At 50.7% G+C, this 25,020-nt stretch overlaps 2 protein-coding genes across 2 annotated transcripts in view; one reads left to right on the forward strand and one right to left on the reverse strand.

Annotated features, from left to right (window-relative positions):
- ARL3 (ADP ribosylation factor like GTPase 3) overlaps positions 1-12,012 on the forward strand; it is a 30,405-nt gene extending 18,393 nt beyond the window's left edge. The window contains exon 6 of the mRNA XM_027907588.1: positions 7,936-12,012. Coding sequence (XP_027763389.1) covers positions 7,936-7,983 — 48 coding nt within the window. The 3' untranslated portion in view covers positions 7,984-12,012. The remainder of the gene's footprint in view (positions 1-7,935) is intronic.
- A 6,820-nt stretch (positions 12,013-18,832) lies between these two features.
- TRIM8 (tripartite motif containing 8) overlaps positions 18,833-25,020 on the reverse strand; it is a 30,711-nt gene continuing 24,523 nt past the window's right edge. The window contains exons 3-7 of the mRNA XM_027907600.1: positions 23,328-23,423; positions 22,217-22,450; positions 21,820-21,851; positions 21,133-21,248; positions 18,833-20,401 (exon numbers count right to left, since the gene is read on the reverse strand). Coding sequence (XP_027763401.1) covers positions 19,794-20,401; positions 21,133-21,248; positions 21,820-21,851; positions 22,217-22,450; positions 23,328-23,423 — 1,086 coding nt within the window. The 3' untranslated portion in view covers positions 18,833-19,793. The remainder of the gene's footprint in view (positions 20,402-21,132; positions 21,249-21,819; positions 21,852-22,216; positions 22,451-23,327; positions 23,424-25,020) is intronic.

Consider the following 25,020-nt stretch of genomic DNA (forward strand, 5'->3'; position numbering starts at 1 on the left):
CTGTAGCCAGTTCCTGCGGTATAGTAGCTCTTTGTAATGTAAATGGGACCTAGGTTTGTTTATTTCACTCCTAGGCTTTCCTGAATTAATGAAGTATTTGTGGTGCTCTAAATCTGAGTACTCCCTTCACTGATATTTAAAGAAACAGAATGGTGAAGACATTTATCTCCATTGCAGTTTCTGTAAAGCCTTATTTGCAGATGCTACAGAGCTGTTCAGGATAGTCAGATCTCAAGCTGAGTATGAAAAGTGGCAGAAGCAGCCCGCCATACTGAGTGGGTAGTAAAATGGCAGATGAAATTCAGTGTTGACAAGTGCAAAATAATACACATGAGGAACAACAATCCCAACTATACTCATATGACAGTGGGCTCAAAATTAGCTGCCATTACTCAGAGGCAAATCATTGTGAACAGCAGCTCATCAGAGGCCAGAGAGGAAAATCCAAACACTAGACAATTACAAGAAAGCAAACAAGAAACATCTTTTCTAGCAGGTTAAAGCCATAGTGGGCCCATGCCTTGAACATGACATTAATTTCTACCTCTGGCCCATTTAAAAAGATTTTAGTAGTAGTAGAATCATAGAGTCCAACAAAAAAATAGGTGGAAGGATCTTCGGGAGATCTTTATACCAACTTCTTGTTTAAAGCAGGGATAACTGTGAGTCTCAAGGAGATTGCTGAGAGCCTTGTCCAATTGACTTATTTAAATATCTCCAAGCATGGAGATTCCACATCCTCTAGCTCTTCCAGCACTTAACTACCCTAATCTGAAAAAATATTGTCCATATATCTTCTCAGAATTAGGAGAGATTTGAGAATCCTCTATCGAGAATGATCAGTAGCACAGAATGCCATCTGTATACAAGGATAATAAATAAATTAGGACTTGCAGTTTGGAAGAGAGAGGACAGAGAGTGGGAACATCTTCAGGATTTATAAAATAAGGTATAAAAATATCAGATAGACCATATGCTATTTTTCACATTGCTAGAGGGAGGGTGTTCCCAGTGAAGTAATCGGACAGCAGCTTAAAAGAAGTAAAAATAAGTGCTTCTTTGCGAGTTGCATAATTAAATTGTAGATCTCACTGGCACAGGATGTTGTGAAGACCAAAGGTACTAGTCTGTTAGGAAAAATACCAATTGAATTTCTGAACAAGGGATCTGCAGGCAATCACTGACCACTAGGATCTGGAGGCAGCTTTTGACTGAGGAACAGCTTGAGACTTGGACTGGGAGAGAAGAACAGAGCGAAAGAGGTTCTGTTCCTACATGGTCTTTTTCCCTGGCATGTGGAAGGAATGCTGGCTTGGATGAACCATTGGTCTGACCCAGTACAGCAGTTCTTCTAATTTCAAATTCTCAACCTGATATTTAGAGCTAAATGTCGTAGATGGTATCCTCTAAAGGGCCTCTATTTACTTAGCTAAGATACAAATTCAGCTGTGTTGCAGCCAGTCTAGTGAAAAGCTTCAACTCCAATCTTTATTCTGAAAGGGTGGTGGTAGAGGGAAATGCATTCCACACTGGCAGTGTTTATTCCAGTCTGAAGAAATGTGATCAGGAAAGTTGACAGGGTTTCAGGCAAGCATAGGTCACCTTCTTCCCTCCTCCTGGCCCTCCTCTGGTTTATGGGCATCTAGCTGTGAAGGGGCAGTTAAGTGGCAGATGAAATTCAGAGATGTGGGTTGGATGTGGAAGAATTAAACAATAGGAAGTGGCACTTTCTGTTTGTGGGCTTTGAAATAAGCCTCCTTCTTGAGCTGATCTGTGTGCTCTGGAGTGAGCTGCACACTTCTCCATTGACATCACCTTCCTGTGCCTCCTCCCTGAAGTACAGCACATTCCTATGCGTTTAGCAGTGTAAAATACACAGCCCAATACCCTCTACCAGGGAAATGAAATCTGCTTCTGCGTTCACTTCCAGAAAACAGAAGACCGGAGCTAAATAAAAGTATTTGCAGGCCTATATATTGTGTTCATCATGCTTATCTACACAGTTTAGGTGCAGGCCAGATAATGTCCCTCTTAGTTGTAGGTAGTCTCATTTCCCTAAATACTGCAGCTTATTCTATAAGTGATTATTGCAGAAGGGTCAGGGATGTCACAAACTCTCTGTAGCTCATAGAAAAAGAGCCCCTGCATTTCTCTTCAGGCATAACTGCAGGCTTGTCAAATCCAAGCACTCCCTTTCCTTGCAAATTGAACAAAATGGTTTGGGAGATGGCTCTTAAACTAAACCTGGATCAGCCTGGAAAGAAATGGTGTCTTCAGTCCTGGGACCCTTAAGGAGGGGCCAACATGCTGAAAATTTAGGAGAATCAAAGAACTTGTTTAAAGAGTGACATCAAGAATGATGTTATTGAGGATCCTAGTACACAGTATCTCTACCAGTGGCTCAGAACAGGAGCTCTCTATATGTAGTTAAACCTCAGGTCACTGCTTTAAGGACTTCTTTGAGAAATGACAACGAGTGACAGCAAAATAAATGAAGATGTGGAAGCATCAGGTATTCAGAACGAAAGCCAAGGAGCGGGTACTCCAACCATCGCTGCTAATGGAATATATTAGCTAGAGTAGAGTTGGAGACATCACTGAAGAGTGGTGGCATATCTTGTGCTGAGCACATGCAGGAACAGAGTTCACAGGGGAAGACGTTTGTGATAGCTTGAAGGAAGAGCAATGAGCAAAGATAAATAATGCCAATACATGAAGGAGAAATATTTTGAAGGTCATTTAATTAGTTTAGCTGCTTGCACCATGGTGTATAGAACTGGGTAGTTAAGACTGGGGATTTCAAGGTTAATGAGATTAGATTATGGTTAATAGAATGATATAAATTTAGAGAATTTAACTATTATTTTAAATGGGTTATTTAATAAAACTGTTAATTAAGGGGGGAATCCATATAGTCATCTTCTCTTTTAAAATTAACCACTGGGGACTCTGTAAAAGGGGCCCAGCAGTGTCCTGAGCAGGCTCAGAAGAGAGGTGACTGGGTTAACTGGAAACCCCATACAGTGTCTCAGGATGCCAGCTGGCAGCCCCTGTTATGCCAGCTGAAGACTTCATTACCTTCTGACTGTAACCGTGGGCAGCGCTTGTGTTAATCAGACTTCATGGTGCCATTGAGGGAGGAGTGGCATCACTCACACTCAAAGGCTTTTTCAAGCAAACTGTCTGCTTGGGTCTGATCTTATCCTTCGGCTCTAGTTAGGAAAGCAGGAAAGCTTTGTCTCCCTGACACAGCCATCTGGGCTGTGCCTCTGGAGCAGAGTCCTGAACAGCCTACACTGAAGCCCCTTGCACAGGATACAGGAAAAAAGGGAGGTGATTGCTGATGTCAGCAGAGGAACACAGGGGAACTGTTGCCTCATAAGGGCTCTCTGGTGCCACGTAGGCTCTCTTGGGACTGTATTGTGACCAGATCTCCAACTGCAGCCCTTGCTGTGCATTAGCTATATACATCCCACCCTGGCTGGCCGTGGCGGGGTGAAAGCAGGCAGGATTCCTCTGCTTTGTAGCCTGCCCTCTTGACAGAGGTGTTATTTAGGGGCCAGGGTGATGTTAAATATGACTCAAGGCTTTGGACTGATCTGTGCTCTGCAGCTTGTTTCTTGTCTGAAGCAAGAGTCTCCGATCAAGGCAGCAGGAGTTCAGCCTGCCCTGAGGAACTGTCCTCCAGAATGATGCTGCAGCGCATTGTGTCCAGTCTCCCAAACATAATGGCTCTCTGGAGACCATTAAAAACCACTGAAAACTGAGAGTAGCCCCTAAACTTCTCTAATTTATGCCAGAGCCTGTCTGGCCCAAAGGACTGTGGGAAGGGCTGAGCCTCCATCTCCTGCCTGGCTGTTTCAGCCCAGTTGAGAGTGAAGCCCAAGACCCAAGTTATGTCTATGCTGCGATTCAGCACTTTCATAAGGGCTGAACCAGAAAAGGACCCCCTTGGCAATGTGGTATCCTCAAAGCTTAAGTTTTGTCTTAAAGATGTCTTAGCCAGGGCAGGCTGGATGGGATCTTCCACATCTTAACAAGGTTCTGGAGCTACTTGTAAATGTGATTTAAAACCAGTTTTGATGACTGCAGCTCTCCTGGGGCAGGCAGAGCATGTTAAGGAGAAGCAACCCTGTTTCCAGATTACAGGGCAGTGTCTTCTAATTTTTAAGCAGGGTAAGGAAGGAGTCTACAGCACTTCACCAGGGATATAAGGCCTCAGAGGACAAAAAAAAAATAAGGTTTCAGCCAGCAAAAAACAATGGATAACGTACTGGTGGAAGCTCGTAAAAGCCAGCCTGTATGATGACTCGAGGTGCAAAGAAATGACAGATAATGAAGGCACAGCCCTGCCTGTGCAGAGGGAGAAGAAAGTGACGGTTAAAATAACGCATACCAAAAATGCTAGAGATGGAGAATTTTGCACTTGCCTGACCCAATTTATTATGGCAGACAGAGGATTACATGAAAGGATTAAGCTTTGCTGTCCTTAAGGTCACATTAGGGGTCACAAGTTTGTGGCCTTGCCTGATCCCTGGCTTGCAGGGAAGCAGAAATCGGGAGGCTTTTTATGGGGTGGAAAGGACTTGTTCGCTGTGTTTGAAGTCAGATTACTTCACTCCCATAGCCACAAAGCTGATAATGCAGAGAATAAGCAAGCAGTGGGCTAATCTTAAGGAGGACTTTTTATTTCTCCCAGGGAAGGCTGTACCAGTACTTTCCCAAAGGGCGTTGGAGTACAACTCCCTTGGCACAATAGCAGATGGGACTGCAGCAAGGCGGGGTTGGGCTGAGCAGCATTTCTCTGCAAGGAGCGTTATGCTCTTCCCTGGGGTTCTCTCTCTTTGCTTTGGTAAAGTTTACTAGCTGCTTGTTAAGGAGCTAAGAGAGGCAAAGCTGAAAGATCTGAAATATTTTCCTGGCTAAGTTTTCCCAGGGTTGACTTGAGGCTGGAATACTAATATTGTATCCGCCTGGATCCTCAGAGTACCTGCCAATGACTCTGTGTCTCAACAAAGCAGTGCAAGGACATCTATCAAGATCTAAATGTTACTGTAGGGATTGTACTTTCTTCACAGAGCCATCTTTTAAGCATGCAGATATAGGGACAGAGTGTGTAGGGACAAAGGATGACAACAGTTGACTCCTTGTGGACTAGACTCTTTCAAGCTCTGTTTCCTCCTTCCCGTGTGCCTTTCCCAAAGCAGCTCTTTGTGTTTGTAACAGCTTCCCTGGATTTCTCTAGCTTACCAACATTTCATTCTGCTTCAGACCTTCGGTTAGAAAAACTGCAAACATACCTTTTAGTTTCTTTTGCTTTTCATTGCATTTGCTATTCTCCAAAGCATTTGGGGACATTGCAGAACAACCTCCCCCAACAAAGTTGCACCAGAAGCTGTGGATGTAGCTGAGGAAGGCGTCTCACACATACCTCTTGCATACAGCTGAGCATGTTAATTTTCTCTTTATCATCACAGGCAAGCAGAGAGATACTTATGATTAAATGTGATCTTTTTTGTCAATTAACTCACACCAGAAGAATGGTTTTTAAAATCTATTCCTGCTTTAAAAGTTTGGTGACCTACTTACGTATTTCAAGCCTGTTTGGAGTTCACCTTTCCTCTTGCATTTTGCTATGTCATTCTTTTGCCCTCGTTAAATGCTTCATGCAGCCAGGCTCCCAGCCATGGTAAATCCCATCATAAACTCTGCTTTATGACCCTCGCTGCGTTGGTGCTGAAACGGTCTGTCTTTCCCCTTCCCGAGCTCCCCAATGGCAGCAGGCAGAGTTTTAATCACTGTGAATTCAGGTTGTGGTCAGATTAGGTAGAAGATAGGATGCGTGTTTATTGTTTTGCAGTGATGTATTGTTTCTGGGATTACTGTGCTGAATAGCAGAGGGTGTCAGCTGATATTTATTACTTTAAGCTGTCTCAGCTGTTCTGGTTCAGCAAATAAACCTACATTCAAAATGAATGAGGAGCTCTGCCTGCCTTGTATGCCATGATGTGTGCAAATGTGATTATTGCTTCCGAGGCAGTGGAAGCTGAAATCATTGTGGGAGCGTTTTTATTTATTTATTTAGTTTTACTCTTTGCAGGCAATCATGCAGATTTCTAAAGCACACAATCAAGTCAAAGGCTTGACACCTCTCCTCCTAGACCCATTGTTAAGCCCTGGCATTCCTCATGCTGGGAATCTCTCCCTCCCTCTTTCTAAAGTGATAAGCTTTAAACCACACTATTGATTGCTTAAGGCATTACATGTTTTACACCTAGGTTATCAGTGTTATTGAAAGGGGAAGACACAAAGCTACTGGGCCTTAAAATGAATCTACCGCTCATCTTTTCCCATTTGCTCTGAGGATTTCAGACAATTTGTTTTACACTGATCTCTGCTGTGGAGATAAATAAATGAAACTGGAGACCTCAACTCTCCCCAAGGTTAGAGTTAGAAGTGTTATTAGTGTAGGGCCTCATGTGCACCCCAGCACAAGCTGGGCTCACTTATTCTTTATTTAACACAGCAACAAGGGCTGATTTCAAAAGTTGCTGCTCCCCTTTAGATAAGAAGTGTCACATAGCACAGTTATCAAGGTGAATTGGTATTTTCAAGTGAGAACCTCTCTGCTTCTGATTAAGCCCTGAGGACTCCCTCTCTTCTCTCTTAACTCTTTAGCTCCCCTCCAATGTGGTCACCACCTTTGTGACTGACAGACGACACAGAGGCACAGCAGTGGGTTTCGGCTCACCCGAAGGGCCTGCCTTGCTGTGCCTTTGGCCGCCTGTCCTTGGGGAAGTTGAGGTCCTTGGCAGCCTTTTGGCAGTTTGGGGACAAGGGTGCAGGAAGCCAGCAACTGCTACCATGGGGCTAACAGCAACGTTGGCCTGAAGGCTCTGATCTTTCTTAGGGTCTAATTATTGTTTTAATGATCCAGAAATGACCACTGAACATAATACAGTGAGATCCCCTGCTATGAACTCTTAAGGTGACAATTTGTCCAATTTCCAAATGCAAATATGTGCTACTCCCCTCTCATCCACAAAACCCTACCTGCCTCAGCCTCCCCGTCAGCAGAGATGCCTCCTAGGCAGGATAGAGGTAACGGACTTGATGGGATACAAATATGAGGAGACCGTGCATCTTGCGCTCTGTTGTGCGCGTCTCCTAACAGATAAATGACAGGAGCAGATGAGGTGTTGCTGTGGCTTTCAATAGCGTATCCCATTCTGGGACCTCAACAATAAACTCACAAATTGAGTATTCACAGCACAAGTGTTGCAATCCCGCTTGCAGTGGCCAGAAAAGTCACGCACACATTCTACAGACATACCTTAAAGAGCGTATCAGCCTCTTGAAACATCATTGCTTTGCTTCTCACTGAATCCCTGTGGGACCCCTGAGGGCCCATTTTCTGTGGGGGCCCTGAAGAACAAGAAGTAGGGTCCAGATCTGGGTATTGCAGTGACTTTCATGGATCTGGATTTCAAGGCTTTCAGATGAGCAGAGAATTAGAGCTGTATTCTTAACAGGGAGCTGACTGTATAACAAACAGTTCCCTAAAATCCACAGTCTCAAGATTACTTGCCTGAGATTACACAAATCATCTGTAGCCGAATGTGGAACTGAGCCTTCATCTGCCACTGACGTACCTCGACTGCAAAGTGATCCTTCCTCGAAGGACCTACACATAGCGACGTGATGAGAGGATGATACTCTTTATGGTCAGGTGAAAGATTTAATGACCCCTGTGTGACAACATCTACTGAGCAAGGAAGCACTTATTTTTTTTAACCCACAGTGGTTTTGGGCTCAGAGGGGCAGGCAGGGGTTCTATGAGGAGTCAAAATGTGGTGCTTGCAGAGTGGTGGTTGGGTGGGGTTGGGGGATTCCTTTTCCCTTCGCTTGACTAACATTACCTTTCTCTGTCTGAAGGACGGCATGAATTGGGTGTGCAAAAATGTCAGTGCTAAGAAGAAGTAAAGCGATCTGAGCTGCATGGAAATGGAGGAGCGGTGGGAGCAGAATTCTAGCCTGAAAACACTAATTTGCTGCTTTCTGACCAAATGTTTTTCCATCTGTGCACAGCTACAGCTGTTAAAAGAAAAAAAAAAAAAGAGAAAAAAGGGGAACAACATCGGTTTAAACCTACTGCTGGATTTGGAACTTGACCTGCTCTTTAGTATCATTTTTTTATCCCAATAAAGGAATTACATATTTCCTCCCTACGCATAAATAGTATTAAATGTCTGATTAGCAAGCAAGTTTGTAAGCAGAAGCAATACTGTGATTCAGTGTGGAGCAGAGGGAGTGGTGAGTTACTGTAGTTGCTTAGATGCATAGGACCTGCCCTATACGTGTGGCTGCTGAGGACACGCTCGGGTGTCAGTCACAGCTTCCCCTCAGTGACAGATAAAATGCGGTTGTGTTACCAATTGTGGGTAGTTTCTTAAAATAAAGCTGCTAAGAAGTCATTTGTGTAACGAGGGTAGAAGACTTCCACATATTCCTATAGCCATAAAAGAGGAGTTTGATCATAACGAGGCACTGTTGCATTGCGACACCGCCGTAGAAGGGAGAGAAGGTGTATAATTGAAGCTCTTTACAGTTGGAATAATGCAGGATGAGCGTGCCTAGGGCTTTTCTCGCAGCTGAAGGAGAATTTAGCCCAGCGTTTCACCTTGAGCCAGCAAAAACGTGGTTCCTCCGTTCAATAAGTTCCATATGTGAGATTAGTCTTGATGTTGAACAATCCCTGTTGATTTTCCCTTGATGTTAAGGCAACTCTGCAGGAAAATGCAATTAAGTCCATGATTACTTTCTAGAATGAGATATCAGGTCCCAGGTTTCCTTTTTTGAAATGTGCAAAATGTATTCTCCTATTCTGCCACTTCAGCAAGCCTCGCCTAGCCCTGCCAGGGATTGAGGGACTGCCCCACAGCGGGCTGGCTGCCCAGTGCCTGAGGTCCTCCCAGGCCCATCCTGGCTGTGGATTGCCCTGGTGGAGGGTGAGGATCCTGATGAACGGCAGATGGGAAGTGCTCTTTAAAACGAGATTTCATTCTTCCCTGAACTGGCTTTCCTCTAAAAGGATGCAGTTGCTGAAATAGGAAAGAGAATGTGTTTTCCACCTCCTCGCCCCCAGTTCAAATCTAGCCCCAGCTGACAGTGAGCAGGAACGATTAGCACGCCAAAGCAGCCGTGTCCTGCATGAAGCTTGGTGACTCCTGGGCCAGTTTCTAATGCACAGATGGTAAAATAATCCCACTGCCCTGCTTGCCAGCTTTGTTTGCTGCCTGCCTGCGAAAGGGCAGAGAATGACTAGGGACTGCATTACCCCTTCCACCTCCTGGAGACGGACTGTCGGGCAGGATGGGGAAAGCTGCATGTACTAAAGCATGTGGCTTTACCACGCGTCAGCGAGTTGACTCATGGACCCAGGCAGACGGCTGACACCCCTGGAGCTCCCAGCTCTTTTTTCCTCCCTTCCCCTGGATGTCTCCACCTCACGGCACAAACATCTGCACTGTACGTGAAGCAGCCCCTGGCCGCCTACGTGTTACAGCTTGGCAGATTAAAATCATCTGGGGCTCATTCCAGGTCCCCCCATACATCAGGATGTACAGTAGCAATTCAGGGTTGATCCGCGTGTAGTTCAGCTGTCTGCTGTGGCTGGGGGCAGAGGGACAGCTGGGACAGCAACTGCTTTAGCAATCCAACTTTAATCTGCCTGCGTCCGTGAGTCAGCACCCTCCGAGTGCATCTGTCTCCAGCACAGAGGCAGGACATGCCTGCTGGAGTAGCACAGCCTTGCTTTAAAATCCAGACGACTGGGGAGGGGGCGGGGAAGAGCGGGCTCGAGTGAGCTGTTAAGCAATCGCTAATGACACAAAGTGACACAGCTCCGGCTTTGCATGGATTGAGTAAGGAGTCATAAGATGAGATGTTCGTTTAAACACAGCTTGCTCGGTGACTCCCCAGCTGCAATGGCTTATCAGGAATGCTGCAGATTTGGGCATGGCATGTTCCTGGGTCAGCCCAAGGAGGAGAAATTCATCCCAGCATCACCTTGTCCTTGAAATGAATGCATTTGCCTGATGCAAGTGCTGTAAAGAATTTCAGCCCTCTCCTGTAGGCGCGCCTGGTGCTGCTGAGTAGCAGAGCTTTGTGACAGATACTCCTGAGCTTTGGATTTGCCCACATTGCATGCCAGATGCAGAGGGAAATGCTTGGGTACCTGTCCCCTGGTCCAGGCAGGACAGAGCAAAGTCCCCTTAGGGACTCAGGCATTGATCATTCTCCCTTGCAAGGGACTTGAGTCGGTGCTTTCCTGCTCCCTACTTTTTTAGCAGTGGCAAATTTACTCTGTGACAACCCCACCTGTGCCACAGTTGGCTTCCTGGAGCTGAAAAGCATCCAGGAGGGTAATTTGGTTTTTAAGTCTCACATTGGTTAAACTTGAAAATGTGTGTAAAATAAATATGTAGTAATTTTCCTATCGCTTTAGTTGGGAAGGGAAAATTGCCTTATTGAACTCAGGATCCAGAAACATTTGCTGGCTCATTCATTATGTTTGCATGTAGCTGCACGAATTGGTTGCGTGCATCTGTACTGCCAAGAGTGTCACCTGTAATCCAGCAGTTAATTTGGTTTTCCTGAGCAAGGTAGTAAGAGAGGAAGACCATGACAGAGTGATCTGTTCTGGGAGGAAGGAGGTGGAGTGTTAAAATGACCATATCTTAAGTGTATCACCCTGCAGTGACGGCTGTAAATGCTCATTGTATTGTAAACATTTCTCTGTGCAACCTGGTGAAAATGTAAAAGGATTTGAGGCTCTGTTCACTTGCTGCTCCTTATCTGAATGTATTTACATTTGCTATACCCTCTGCAGGGCTCACTGCCCTGGGCAGCACCTGGCTAAACACCGCCTGCACAACTGCCTGGGGCCAGCCAGAAGCGCCTGCCCCTGATCCGTGCAGCCCCTGCCCCTCTCCCAGCCCTTCAGCCCCGCTCTGCTTTACAGCAGTGGCACACGCAAGGCTCTGTCCTTCCAACGCTGCCGGCTTTGCCCTCCCTGAAGTGAGGCTGGGGGAAGCAAACCTCTCATTGGTATGGGTGGAGCTCTGCCACACTTCGCATCAATTCATAGATTTTTAAAGCCGGAAGGGATCGTTATGTTCCTCTCTCCTGACCTCCCGCATAACACAGCCCATTAAACGCCATCCCTCCGGTGGCGACTCACGGTTGAATTAGAGCCCCTCTGGTAGGAAGACACCCGACCTTGATTTAAAGGCTCGAAGTGACAGACAGACCCACCCCAGGCCTCCAGAAGTTTGTCACAGGGGTTAATTCCTCTCCCATGGGGAGTTTGTTGTGCTTCACTTTCACATCATTAAATCTGATTCTACCTTTGTGATAGATGGAAAGATGCCTCTCCTGCTCCTGCCCCGTTGTGTTCCCTGGAGGGGAGAGGTAGTGGAGAAGTGAGATTCTCCAAGGGCACATCAGAAAACATGACTCCAAGCCCTTGCTCTGACCATGAGCACTGGGTGTGGGGATTCGTGTCCTCCCCGGCTGTGGCTGCGTCCCCCACTGCAGCTCTGATGGAGAATGTCTCTCCCTGCCATTGGAGAATGCTTCCCAAAGCCTCTTGCAACCTTCTCCCATTTTTCCTACTACCAATAGTGTTTCTGGTACGTTAATGACTTCTCTCTCTGTCAAAACTATAACTGGTCACCAGACACTTTTTTATGAAGTGTACTGGGATGAGACCAACCCACTCCAACTCACCTCCTGCCCCACAGGTTTCACCCTTCTCTAAAAGCAAAAGGTGGTGGCTGTTGCATTCCTTGGGCCGTCTGGGTCCACACAAGCTCTTTCTTTTATGTTCCCTTTTTGAATTTCACCAAAAAGGGATATTTGCAATATCTGGTCATGTTGTTACTCAGTGTATAATTTAGATGTCTTTGTCAAAAAAAAAAAAAAGAAATAAATTAAAATTTAGTAGAAAGACAACTGGTGTTTGGGGATGATCCTTTGTTCTTTGGCAGGTTCATTTTCTGACAGCTGTCAGCTGAGAATTGCCTCTTCCCAAGGAGCCCCCAGTCAGTCTGCGAAGTTGCTGTTCACTGTTCCCCTGTCTTCCCATCAGAGATGGTTGCTGGTACTAGAAGTGATCAAAACTGTTGGAAGAAGCTTTTTCCTTTGGATTTTCACTTGTCCAAAACTATCAGAAAAAAACAGCAAAAAAGGCAAACTTTGGGAGGATCTTCTTGTTTCAAAAATTATGTTGAAGGTTAAAAAAAAGCATGCCTTGAAACACATTCCCTGCTGACCTGGCAGGAAAAAGGAAGGGGAAAAAGGAAAGCAGCAAACGATTTGGGTTTGGTTCAGCGAAGTGGGGTTGGGAGGGCGTTTGGAGGGAGGGAAGCGAATCTGGGGTTACTTTCCAGCTAATCTGACTCATTACTGTTCCTGCTACACGAGGACAGGCCAAAAAGCGAGAAACTGTTAGAACTCTTTAAAGCATCAGCTCCCTCCCTGCATGGCTGGGATGCCTGGAAGGCTGTCAGAGCAGCTGGAAAAAAAACATTATAGATGGTCACACTTAATTTCTTTTCTCTCTTCTTTTTTTTTTTTTTTTTTTTTTTAAGGCACGCTTTATACTGCGCCCTGTTATTTTTTCAGTAAAGTAGGAAATACTTTTTCATCTTGTTTGCCTAATGGATTGGATGTGAAAAATATTTCTCTGGCAAGTGAACACCCTGAGAGTTGTTTGACTTGTCACAACGTTACGTATCGGCCCCTGCGGCCCCCGGCCCCTGAAGCCGCCGCGCTTCCCCTCTCCTGTTGCTGTTTATGGTGGGACACACCGTAATTTATGGCGAGGCTGCGTGTGACCTTGCATGCGTCTGCTCGAGCGAACCGCAGCTCCCTTCCCCGCACAAGCCCCGCTTTGCATTCACATGATGAATTTAGTGCTCCCGGAAGGACAAGGAACCGAGTGGATTGGGATGTGGGGAGGGGAGGGAAAAAAAAAAAAAAGAAAATAATAATCCAAGGCCTGCAGGAGTAAAAAACACTGAGATTTTTGTTCCTCTTTGAGCAGTATTTCCCTGTTTATGGCCTTGCACCCCCCTGGATGGCTGCCTTTATCAGAGCAGAGAAATGGTCTGTGGCCACAGAGCTGGAGATTTCAGCCTCCACTTTCTCGCCGTGTCGGCATCCCCCAGCCTGGGGGGCTCTGCTGGGAACACATCCATGAGGGGCAGCCGGACCGATGGCCAGGGCCACGCTCCAGCTGACCCGCCCGGGCACCCACCCAGGCCCTGCGCTGGAGCTTCTTTTCCTTTTATTTTGTTTTGTTTAAGTGGAAACAAGCTCCCACCGCAGCCTCGTGATTGGTTCCTGCTGAAATGGCAGCTTCGGGCTCAGTTGGCTGAATTTGGGCTTGTTGGGTTTTTTATTGCAATCTGTTCACTTATTTCCCTTCCCAGCACCGATTGGAAGCAAAACTCCTGTAAAGCTGCGGTCGGGCTGTGCCCGTGCTGGGGGACGCCGTCAAAGGCTTTCTGGGAACAGCGCGGGGTGGGGGGTGCCCGCTCTGCATTTCCTATTTATCTGCTGACCAAGATGAGTGTCTGTATCCTTTTTAATGGGAAAAGGGGAAAAAAAAATCCTCAGAAGAGGAAGGGTTGGAAGGAACCGCTCTGCTTGCAATGTGCTGTGACTGCATGGCTCCAAGCGGCACAGCCCCGAATAAATAACCCTATGAGGAAGGGGACCTGGTAGGTAGGTTAGGCCCCATGTCTGAGCTGCATTAGGAGATGGCAGGAACACCCTGCAAGTAAATCACCTGGATATTTTTAAATAGATATTTTCAAATAGAAGTTGCCCTTGCTGCTTGGCTTTGCAACCTTTATGCTACCAATGGGAGCCAAAGCCTGCAACCTTTAACGCTCCTCTGGCTGGCAGGAGCTTGGGGTGCCAAGGGGGACACTGCTGGGGGGAGTGGGTCCCCCCATGCCGAGAGCATCACCATGGGCTGGGGACACTGTTCTGTCTCCAGCCTGTGACAGCTGGGTCCCAACTGACCAGGCAAAGCCCAAGGACTTTGGGTGGCTGAGCCAGCTGTCCTGCCCCGGCTCCATCAGCCTCCCTGATGTCAGACAGGAGGATTTATATGTATTTTGGGTTCATTTTTATAGCTGGCACCTGTGAGGCCAGCGCCAGGCAGGGATAACCAAAGGGGCCACACTGCGGGAGGCTGGGTAGGTGATGCAGGCACAGAGAGCTGGTCTGGGGAACGGGGAAACAGTCATGGCATCCTCTCTGCACTCGGGGACTGTGCGTGGGTGTGGGACTGGGCAGGGAGCTGGAGCCTGACTTACGGATGCTTTTGGAGCTGGGGTAGGAGCCACAGCTCTCGCAGCCCCAGGGGGGTTGGGGGGACGCTGAATTGGGTGCATTCAGCGCGGCACAGCTGGTGTGGGCTGCAGGGCGGGGGGGCCGCAGTTGCTCCTGACACTTTTGCCTCTGAATGTGATGATAAACTCCCTTTCCCGATTAGCGCTGATCCCTCTGCCTCCAAAACAGTTGGCCCTAATGAACATACGGCCCAACAGCTGTAAGCGGTTATACATATGCATGGATATATATATTTATCCCCCCCCAGCCCATCCATATATACTGGAGATCACAGCTGTTGCTATTCTTCCTTGCAATGCAGATCAGACGCTCTCTCTCTTTGGAGTCTTACTTGACCTATTTTGCAGGCGCAAGATTTTTTGTGATGATGATTTCCCCAGTTGGTGCTTTTGATTCTGCCTGAAACATCTTGATTGAAGGCAAACAATGGCAGCTCCGGCAGCCGGCAGCGCCCCGCACCCACGCGCCGCCCCGGCCCCGCCAGCCGCCACGCGCCGGGGGGGGCAGGGATGGGGTCCGGCCCACAGCGGCTGCCGGCTGGTCCATCCCAACCCATCTCCTCTGATGCCACTTCCCCGTGCCCGCAGGACAGGGACCCTGCCACGTGGCCCGTCACCTAGGCCATCCAGCCTGGACCTTGAGACTTGTGCTGCTGTCCCCGTCCTCTGCTCAGCTGTCCCCTGCTCAGCCCAAGACCAGATGGGGAGATGATGCCAGAACTGGCAGAGATGTGGAAACCCCAGTGGCTGCTGTATCCCGCAATGCAGTGATGCTCTGAGCATCCCATGGGTGATGGAGACCTTTGAAGCCCTTTCTGCAGGGAGCCCCAGGCTCCACTCACTGCTCAACATCACGTTTCAGGGCTGAGAGGAAGCCTCCAGTGTCCCCACAGCCTCCCCAGCCACACATGGTGCCCCAAAGAAGGGCCCCAGAGCCACTGCATCCTGGCAAGGAAAAGCGGCCATCCGGGTGCACACAAAGCCATTTCTTGTTTGGCATTTTCGTTTGAAGTGTGTCCTTCATCTGGGTTTCTACAGCAACTGGGAAGTTCCTATCCTGGCCCAGCTGGAGGCAGTGAAGCAGCTGGGGGAGCGGAGCAGGACGGCAGGAGGCGAGGATGGGGGGCAGGAGGGGAAGAAGCCAAAAATAAGTTTTTTGAGAAGCAGTGCTGCACTTTCTGCTTCCATCCTGGGCCCAGGGCTGCTGCAGCCGGGACAGGACTCCAACCCCATCCCTGTCCCTCTGTCCCCAGAGGCAGCACAGCCAGCTGGGGCCAAATCAGGGGATGTAAAACACCAGCCTTTAGGGTCCCTCCATGTCAGGGGTAGACTGATGTGTCCCACCCTGACCAGCCCTGGTATGGCTGCATCCCCTCTGCCAGCCTGAGTTAAAATGAGTGAATTACCTTAGAAAGCTTAAAGGAAAACAACAAAACCCAATGAGCCACCAGTGATTCATCTTAGGCAGTGAGTCTCTTCATTTATTCATTACGAGATAATACTCAAATCTGGCTAATTAATATTCCTGCATATTTTTCAAGGGCTGATGAGGTATCTTAAACATCTCGATAAGATGGGGTTTCATATTTAGAAGGTTGATGTGCAAACTTAAATTGACACCATCTAAATATACTCTCATGTTTAAGCATGGGGCTTTCACTCCCAGGGTGCCGGGGGCGTTTCCCTGGGCTCACACCCTGGCTGGAAGCAGGACCTGGGGCTCAGCAGGTGGGGAGAGTGTCCTGAAAAGGCTCCCTCGAGGCAGAGTGTGATGTTGTGTGGTCCTTCTTTCCACAAAAATGTGAGATCTCTGTTTGCTTCGGCAATGGGAACAAAGTGCAGCAGGCACTGACCCACTGGTGGTCACGGAGTCAGCAGTGTCCTGGGGTGAAGGGTTGGTGCAAGCACCCACACAGCTGGACATGCTGATGGGTACCAGAGCAGGGCCTGCAGCTTCCTGCCGAAACCCTTTTCCAAGGTTAAAAATAGGACTTGGTTGCAAACTGAAAGCCTGGTTTGCATTCACCCTCATTATGTTGATTGCTTATTTACATGTATGCAAATGGAGGAAGAGGCAGCGGCTCCTCCACCTGGGGACCCCTTGGCATGGCAGAGCCTGAACCCCACTGCGTAAATCCCTGCCGTCCCCTCCCCAGGACTGCCCTGAAAATGAACCATCCGCCCCTCCTGACACGCTGATCGAGGGATGAGCCGCAGCCCCGTGCCCTGAGCGCGGTGGCACGGTGGTTACAGCAGCCATTGCTTCTCCCCTCACCCTGCTCCACCAGATGTGCGTGTCCAGCTCCAGCTGTTCCTCATCAGCCTCCCCCGTGCAGCACCGCCGGCCTCGGGATCCTTTTTCCACCAGGCCCCACGTCCTTCATCAGACACCAATTTGGTCTGCCCCAGCTGCTCATTTTTCTTTCCGCCGTGTGACAGGTTTTCACCTGGCTCCTAATCCGTCTCTTTCCATTCACAACTCGAGCTGTTTATGGATGTGCCTCTGCTCCCCCTGCGTTCCCCCCCACCCTTCCGGACAGAGCCATCCATCAATAAAACCTTGCTGTGCACCCGAGCATCAGCACCTCCCCTCCCGGGACACCATTATCCCAGCAGGGCCATGGACACATGTTCCTCCCACACCCCCACGGAGCCATTGCCTTCCTTCTCATCACCGGCAACACACGGGGTTGGATGGCACGGTGCCGCAGGAAGCCGGGATACCCGGGACACCAGAGGCCTCTTCCTGGCTGGGAGGGGCCAGAGGGGCTGTGGCCCCAAGGTTTGGCAAGTGGCACCCACTGTTTTGGGGCTGCTCTCCTCAGCAAAGGGTGAGAGTGGTCCATCCCTGGGAGCGTCCCAAGCCTTTGGGGGTCATCCTGTGGGGTGAGGGCTGTGCGTGTGACCCCCTGTCTACACACAACAGGTGCTTTAATGCCTGCCCTGGCCGGCAGCTGCTGCTCTCACAGCAGGAGGCAGCTGTGCCAAGGAGGAAGTGGATGAGGCAGAGGAGGACAGCTGGGGAGTCAAACCTGGAGGCACCAAAGCATAGGGGCCACGGCTGGGGAGCACCCTGGGGTGGGGGGTGGCCCTGGCTGTGCATTGGGGACCCCCTTCCATGGGAGGGACGTCACTCATCCCGCCTGTGTCCCCATGACCTCTGTGGCTCTTCCTCACCACCTGGCAGTGGGCACTGGGAACACAGAGGGGAAGCATCATGAGGTCCCTGGACAGAGGCTGGGAGCATCCTGCTCCCTCCTGCTGCCCCAGGGTGCTTTGCTTGCGACTGAGAAGCAAATCCCCAAATATCCCTATGGATTTGGGGGTTCCTGAAGAGCCCAAGCAGGACAGGGTTGGGAAGAACCTTGCAGGACAGTGGGGCTGAGCTGCCACCCTCTGCACCTTGTGTATGAGGCAGCATTAACCCAGAGGGTGTCTGGGAACACACAGGGGCAAGAGGTGCTGGCTCTGCACCCCAACACTGCCTGGGAAGGGGGCCCTGTTGGCCAGGGATTTGCTGCCATCTCTGTCGGGATGGAATGGGGTTAGGGTGTGAGGGTCCCCCTCCCTTGGACCCACTGTTCCCCTCTTTCAGCTCACTGACACTCTCTCCCCTTCCTGTTTCCCACCAAAGCAGCACGGGGGGAATCCAAACCGGAACTAAACCCAGGGGCGTTTTGCAACCAGGAACAAAATAAAGCAAGCCAAGCCTGAAGAGAGTGATGGAAAAACCCTCCTGCCTCTAGGACGCTGCTCTGCTTTACGAAGTCAGACTCATTTTTCCCAGACCATGAGCTCGCCCCTGCACAGCCACAGCCAGGCCAGCCCACAGCTCCACCGCACGTCCCGGGAAAAGGGTTCCTCCTCACCCTTCCCAGCCTTGGCTGAGAACAGAAGGTCCCCAGAGCAGCCCAGGGTGCTGCCAGCACCCACAAGGCCCCATGGGGCAGTGGGGCTTTAGGTGGGAACAAAGCCTCAAGGGCTGGGTGCCGGGGCAGCAGCGTGGCCGGAATGGTGGATACTGGCAGAGTCAGGAAAGCTGCTGTCCCCAACCCCATTCCCATCCCACAATGGGGATTGTTCTGGAGGCTGTGGGCAGGATGTGGCCCGGCCGGCTCCATGCCTGACTCACATCCTCGCCGTCTGGGAGGGAGCTGGTGGAGAGCCACGGTTCCAGCACACTTCCCCATAGGGAGGTGGGATGGGTGCTGGTGGGAACCCCCTCCAAGGCTGTGACCTGCTCCCCAGCAATCCCTGAGCTGCTCCCTCCCAAACAGCCCCTCTGGAAAACCCCCCACCATCATCCAGGCCTCTGTGGGACCGGGGAGTGGTTCCTTCCAAAAGCAGGTGGGAGTCTCCCGTAGGAGCTAGCGTTCCTAGGGGAAGAGCTGCAGCAGAGCGAGGCATTTGCACTAAGTGATCACATTTATTTGAATATTTTGTGTGTGTGTGTGTCTGTGTGTGTATCTAAAATTGGTTACAGAATAAATACCTGTGCCTTATAGCAGGAAGTCCACTTTTTTTTTTATACAAAGTGCTTGTTACAGGAAGTTGCATCAGCGATACACAGGACGGGGGTGCGTTTCGGCAACGCTTCCCCTCCTGAAAACTAGAACAGATTTTTTTTTTTAATTTATTTATTCGTGTTTTTTTTTTTAAAGTTTCTTTTCCCTTTTTTTTTTTTTGTGCATTAAATTTCCTGCCATTGTGTATTTACAAATCTCTGAAAGAAGGAAAAAAAATGCCAATATGCATGATAAGTGGCCTCATAACACAAAAAAACCCAGCCTTTAAAAAAAAAAGGTAACAAACCCAAAATCTACAAGTATCGTTTCATACTGAATCAATGATAGACTTTTTTTCTTTCTTTTCTTTTTAAAAAGGGAAAGAAGGGGGTTGGGAAAAGGGAAAAACTGAATCAAACCAGAAAAAACGAACTTGAAGAAATGGAAAGAGAGAAGGTGCCATTGTCCCTTCTAAAGTTTTCCAAAGGCAGAGAGGAGTGAGGAAGAGCGCGACGCACAGACCCAGACGTCCGACTGAAATCCCCATCAATTTCTTCTCAGTAATTTCTCCCTCGTGTTTTCCCAGCGAGGGGAAAGAAGGACTTTCCAAAATTAAATTAAAAAAAGAATTAAAATGAAAAGACCTTATTATTTAATTTTATAAGGATTAAAAAAAAAAAAAAAAAAAAAGAAAATAGAGATATGATAGAACAACAACCCTCCCCAAAATCCTGGAGGGGCGTGAGGCAGGGAAAATATTGGGTTTGATTTAAAAGGGGTTAAAAAAAAAAAAAAAAGCCAAACCAAACCAGACTTTTCTGTCTGAACACGTCATCAAGCGGGACTCTCCAGAGTGTGACGGTTAACTGGTGACGTAGTGTTTCGCCGATGGCTGGCCGTAGACCCTATAGAAATCCTGCCGCCCGTGCTGCTGGGATGCGTCAATCCATTCCCTCACGGCAAGTCCCGGGAGCGACTGGGGGACGGCGGGGGCGGGCGGCAGTGGGTGGGAGTACTCCTGCGACGACACTGTCCAGGGGAAGTGCCCCGACCGCGGGTAGGGCTGGTGCCCACTGTGGTTGGACACGGAGGAACAGTAACAGTTATCCACGGAGCAGACAAGGATTTTGCGCCCGCCGTACTGGGAGAGCACGGACTGCTGAGATGACGTGGTGTTGGGGTAGTGAGATGGGTTGAAGACGGAGCCCGAGTGCACCGGCTGCGGGCCGCTAGGAAGTCCAACTATGTGCTGTGTGGAGCTACAAGGCACCATGGCTTGTGCGGACTGCCCCTCGCCAGCTGAAGCGCCCTGGCTCATGTACTGGCTCGCCACAGTCCCGGACGATGGCTCGAGGAAGCTGCCCTCGGGGAAGGCGGTGGAGTGCTTGCGCTTCTCCGCGCCGGAGTTGCTGACGGTGCAGGGGTACATGGGGATACTCTGCAGGAAGGGGACGGGGGTGCTCAGAGGACCTGCGGAGGGGAACAGGAGAGGGGAACTGCATCAAGCACGGCATGAAACAGCTACAGGGAGCTCTGGACATTTATCCAAACCTGCAGTGAAGCCCCAAGGCCTGCGCTCCAGCCCCACATGAGCAGAGGGTCCCCCAGCCCACCCCACCAGTGGCAAAGCAGGCACACAACCACACACAGGGGGATTTGCAGGTTCCGTGCTGGACCCTCGCCAGCAGGCTCGGAGCAGCCTCAGGCACTGCTCTGCAAACAGCTTGTCACCACAGTCCCTAACGGGACCAGGGTGGGACAACCTGGAGGACAAACCCAAATTCCCCAAGGAAAGAGGACTGGGAAGCCTCTGCAGGGCGTGATCTGCTCCCAGGCATGGGCTGAGGGCTGTGGGACCACGCTGGGCCCTGGCTGTCCCTGCCCACATCCTGACCCCTATTTTTCCACTGACTTTTCCTGCTGATGGCCAGCCCCTCAGGAAGCCCTGTATTTCAGAGTTTCACGTAACTCTAAAACACAGCCATTTCACAAGCCAAGGGAAATGCCCTGGGGAGAGTCAGGAGCTCACTTCGTGACTCCCTATGCCTCTGCTGACTGCAGAGAGGCTCCCATAAGGGGTCCCTGCACCCTGACAGCTCTCCCCACCCTTTGTACTGCGATCTGCAGGACACCCAGCTATGGATACGTGAAGCAGTGAGGTTCCATGCCCACGCACCCCACAGCCCTCAGGTTTCACCCACCTTCCAGCAGCTTCCTCAGCTGCTTCTCCTTCTTGGCGATCTCGTTCAGGAAGAGCTTGGAGTTGAGGTGGCCGATTTTGGGTGGGGGCAGGCTGCCACCTGTACAGTTCTGGGTCCTGTTGGGGACAACGGACAGAGAGGAGAGGCATGAAGGACAAGGCAGACTTAGGAGAGGGTCAGAAGCTCCTTCCCCCACACCCTCCCAGGGCCAGACCCCCTCCCTAAGCTGGAGGGCAGAAGGGTGCTGTCTCTAGCGGGCAGGACCTTCCCCGTCCAGCTTTGCTGTGAACTTTCCAGGGCAGGGCACATCTGCAGCCCACGTCCCCCCTGCATGGCCATCCCAGCTCACCTATGCTCTGCTGGTGCTGGCTTTGAACCCCCTGCCCTGTCTCTGCCCCAGTGGAGCTGGACTGAACCCTGCACCCCAATCTGGCTGGGGTGCTGGGTCCCAGCTCTGCTCTTCCACAAGCACACTGCTGTATTTCTCCTAGCCCAAGGGAAGGACCTGATTTAATGGCTGCATGAGGGGATGTTTTCATTTTCCCAGACACAGAGGGAAGCTGAGGCACAGCACATGTCCCTCCCAGACCCTGAAGCATCATTGCCCTGGTTCTCCTCTGGACATTGTGCTGTTGTGCCCCTGTGAACATGAATGTGCCCTTCCCCCACAAACACGCCTGTGCTTACCTGTCCATTAAGATTTTCACAGACTTGGTGTTCTAGGAGTAGAAGAAGAAGTTCTGGTCAGTAAAGCCAGTACCTGCCACAGCAGTCACATCCCCTTTCAGTGTCAGCTTCTGTGGCCCCCCCAGGAAGGCACAGGTTGCCCAGGGGTGCTGAGCCCCCTCCCCCCCAGCACGGGCTGCCCCAGCCCCATCTCCAGGCTGCAGCACCTCCTCATTTGAGGCTGGCACTAAGCCTGCCTCACTGCTCCTTGCTCTCTCCCACTGCCGAGCCCTCCGGAGGCGTCAGCCAGCCCTGCCAATGTCCCCAGCCTGCTCCCTGCCATGCCCCACACCTCCCCGATGCTCCCCCCACTCCCCAGAGCCCCCGTCCCACCCCCAGCACGGGCAGCTTGTCTTACCTTCATGAAGTTGATGTCCTCAGTTTTGTCGAACATGACCTGAACAGAGCTGAGGAGCTTCTTGGCCTCCTGCATGCGCTCGTTGAGGTGCAGGACTTGGGCTGCATTCTCATTGCAGAACTTGGCCTGGGCCTTGTCCAGGATCTCCATGGTCTTCCGCAAGTCCTCGTCCAATATCTGGTGCATCTTCTCGTACTGCAGGCGAACCTCATCCTTCAGCTGGCTCACCTTCTCCTGGGGAGAGGAGTAGGGTCAGGCCCTCTGAGCCCTCCAACCTCTCCCATGATGTTGCAGGACACCTGGGTCATTCCTCCAGCAGGGAAAGGTGCAACCTGAAAGCTGCACCCCAGCTCTGCTCTCCTGCATCACCCACACAGATCCAACCCTGCCATCAGCTGCCACACGGGACTTCTATGTGCCAGACCAAATAGGGACACTGCAGAGGTTTGGCTGACCCAGGAAATCCCTGGACCTGCTTTCTGGGGTCTATCTGTGAATCGCCTCCAGAGTGCTAATGTCAAGCAAAGACCTGCTGGACCACTGATCCAGGTGTGCTCCCCTGAAAAATCCCACCTATTTCCATCTTCATTCCCAGTCCCACCCTGGGCGGGAGACTTCATCCTCCAGAGACCTTCCCTTCATGTTCTAGGAGGCTGAGGGGCTTTAAGGACCATGAGCTGGTCTTGTTTTCCCTGTGTCCCAGCAACACTTGCTTGCATCTCTTCCATCTCCTGGGTATTTCAGTGGTTTATTCAGGGATCTCCCACTCCAGACCCTCCCTTTCCACTTGGGATGAAGCAGGCAGGCTGGGGAACTCTGCGCTGAGCTGAAGGCAGGGTGGGCCATCTGATACTCAAGGACACCCTTGTTCCTCACCTCCCAGCTCACCCCAGCACCCATGAGGCTGTAGGGCAGCTCCAAACACACTTGGTCCCCCAAAAGGATGACTGACTGCCAAGACTGGAATTGAGGCAGCAGGTCTCTCCAGCTATTCCTCCCCTGCATGTCTGCCTTCCTCCCTGCCCACCTGGCCCCTACGTCCCAGGAGCTTGTCCCCATGGTGCCATGGGGTGACAGTCCCCAGGACTGGCCACAGCAGGGTACCAGTTACCTCGACCAGCCGCTTGTCCGATTCCAGCTTGTAGAGCTGCTCTTCAATGTCCTGCTCCCGCTCCTCCAGGCGGTCCTGCTGTTTCATCAGCATCTTCTGCAGAGGTGGGAGAGAGCAGCCTTGTCAGAGCCCAGCGGCCACACACAGCTGGTGAGCATCGGTGCTGCCCACACCAGCTTTGTCCATGTGGTTTGGGAGGGACAGTGCTTTTTCCCAGCAGGATGCCACTGCTGAGCTGAAAGCCCATGCATAGCTGGTGGAGCTGGAAACCACGCAGAGGGGCTGTGTGTGCTGGGTAGCTTTATCTGCTGGGGACCTTGGTCTGGGTTCCCTGGATGGGGGCAGCCCCACAGGTAACTTTCTGCAGCCCAGTTGGTGGGGCTGGGTCAGAGCCAAGCCCTGGGGACCCTGGCGGGGACATGGAGAGGTTCATCTTCCACTAAGGCAGCACCGTTTCCAGACCCATCACCCACCGCCAGCAGGCTCCTGTTAGACATCACCACGTCCCTCACGCCCCTGTATACCACGCCAAATCCTTTCTCCCTTCCTCGCCTCCGTGACAAGCCCCAGAGCCAGCGTCAGTGTAATCGGGAGGGACAGAGTGAGGAGGAGCGGGGCCTCCCCCCGCCACACTGCCAGCCCCCGGCCCCACTCCTCAGGGCTGGGCCTGGGCCATCAGCCGAATAATTGGGACAAGACCTTATCTCCAGCTACCAGTGTGAGCGCCTCGCTCCTGCGCGCTTCCTCAGCCAGTATGAAACGCACCACCCATGACAGAAGGACTCCATCCCTGTGAGCAGGAGCAGGGCTTCCCAAAACACTCTCAAAATCAACTCCAAATGTTCCTCCTCCACGGTTATTGGGGGGGAAAAGCCAGGACACCAATGGTTGAGGAGAAGGGCTTTGCCCAGCACAGAGACACGGCATTAGAAACTCAATGATGGGGGTGAGATGGGAAGAAACCGGCAGTGAGAATGAATTTCGAGGGGATTATTGCTATTATAAACTGCCACTCGGGAATTTATAATCAAGTAATTAATTCCTGGACGAGGCGGGAGGGGGAGGGTGGCAGAGGCGCTGCCGGGATTAATTGCATTGCAGGGAAAGGCTGTCACCTCCGACTCAATTCAGGAGCAGGAATGCGAAGCCTCCTCCCTCCTGTTGTTTTTCTTAAGGTCTCGGGCACCTCCAGCCTCACTGACGCTGGGCTCCTACCACTAATAATAACGAGGAGCTAAAAAAACCCGGTTTCCCACTCGCAGGAGCACTCTGCATGCATGCCCGGGGCCCACACGTGTGCACCCACCCAGGCACATGCAGGCAGACCCACAGACAGCACTTCCAGTTGAAACAGGGGTTGAGGGGCAGCCACAGTGATTCAGACACCCCCAGCTATGGGGGGACATTTGCTGGCACGTGTGTACAGAAACACAGGGACCTGCAGCATCCAAGGGCATGTTGCTGCTGCTCCTGATTTTAAGACCCAGTGAAGAAGTGGGAGCACCCACACGAAGACAGATTTGACGCATATATTAAAAATCTCCTTTTTTCATTGTAAAAGGGTTGTTATTTGTGCTGCTGTAGCATCCTTGGGAGGAGTCTGCGGCCCACTCCCAAGTTAAACACGATGGGAAATGAGCTCTGGAGAGCGAGTGAAACACCACTTGCTTGGAAAGAGCTAAGGGTGCAAGAA

Source organism: Empidonax traillii, unplaced genomic scaffold, assembly GCF_003031625.1.
Source record: "Empidonax traillii isolate 1590-97213 ecotype Southwest subspecies unplaced genomic scaffold, ASM303162v1 scaffold27:size3997909, whole genome shotgun sequence".
NCBI classification, from domain to species: domain Eukaryota; kingdom Metazoa; phylum Chordata; class Aves; order Passeriformes; family Tyrannidae; genus Empidonax; species Empidonax traillii.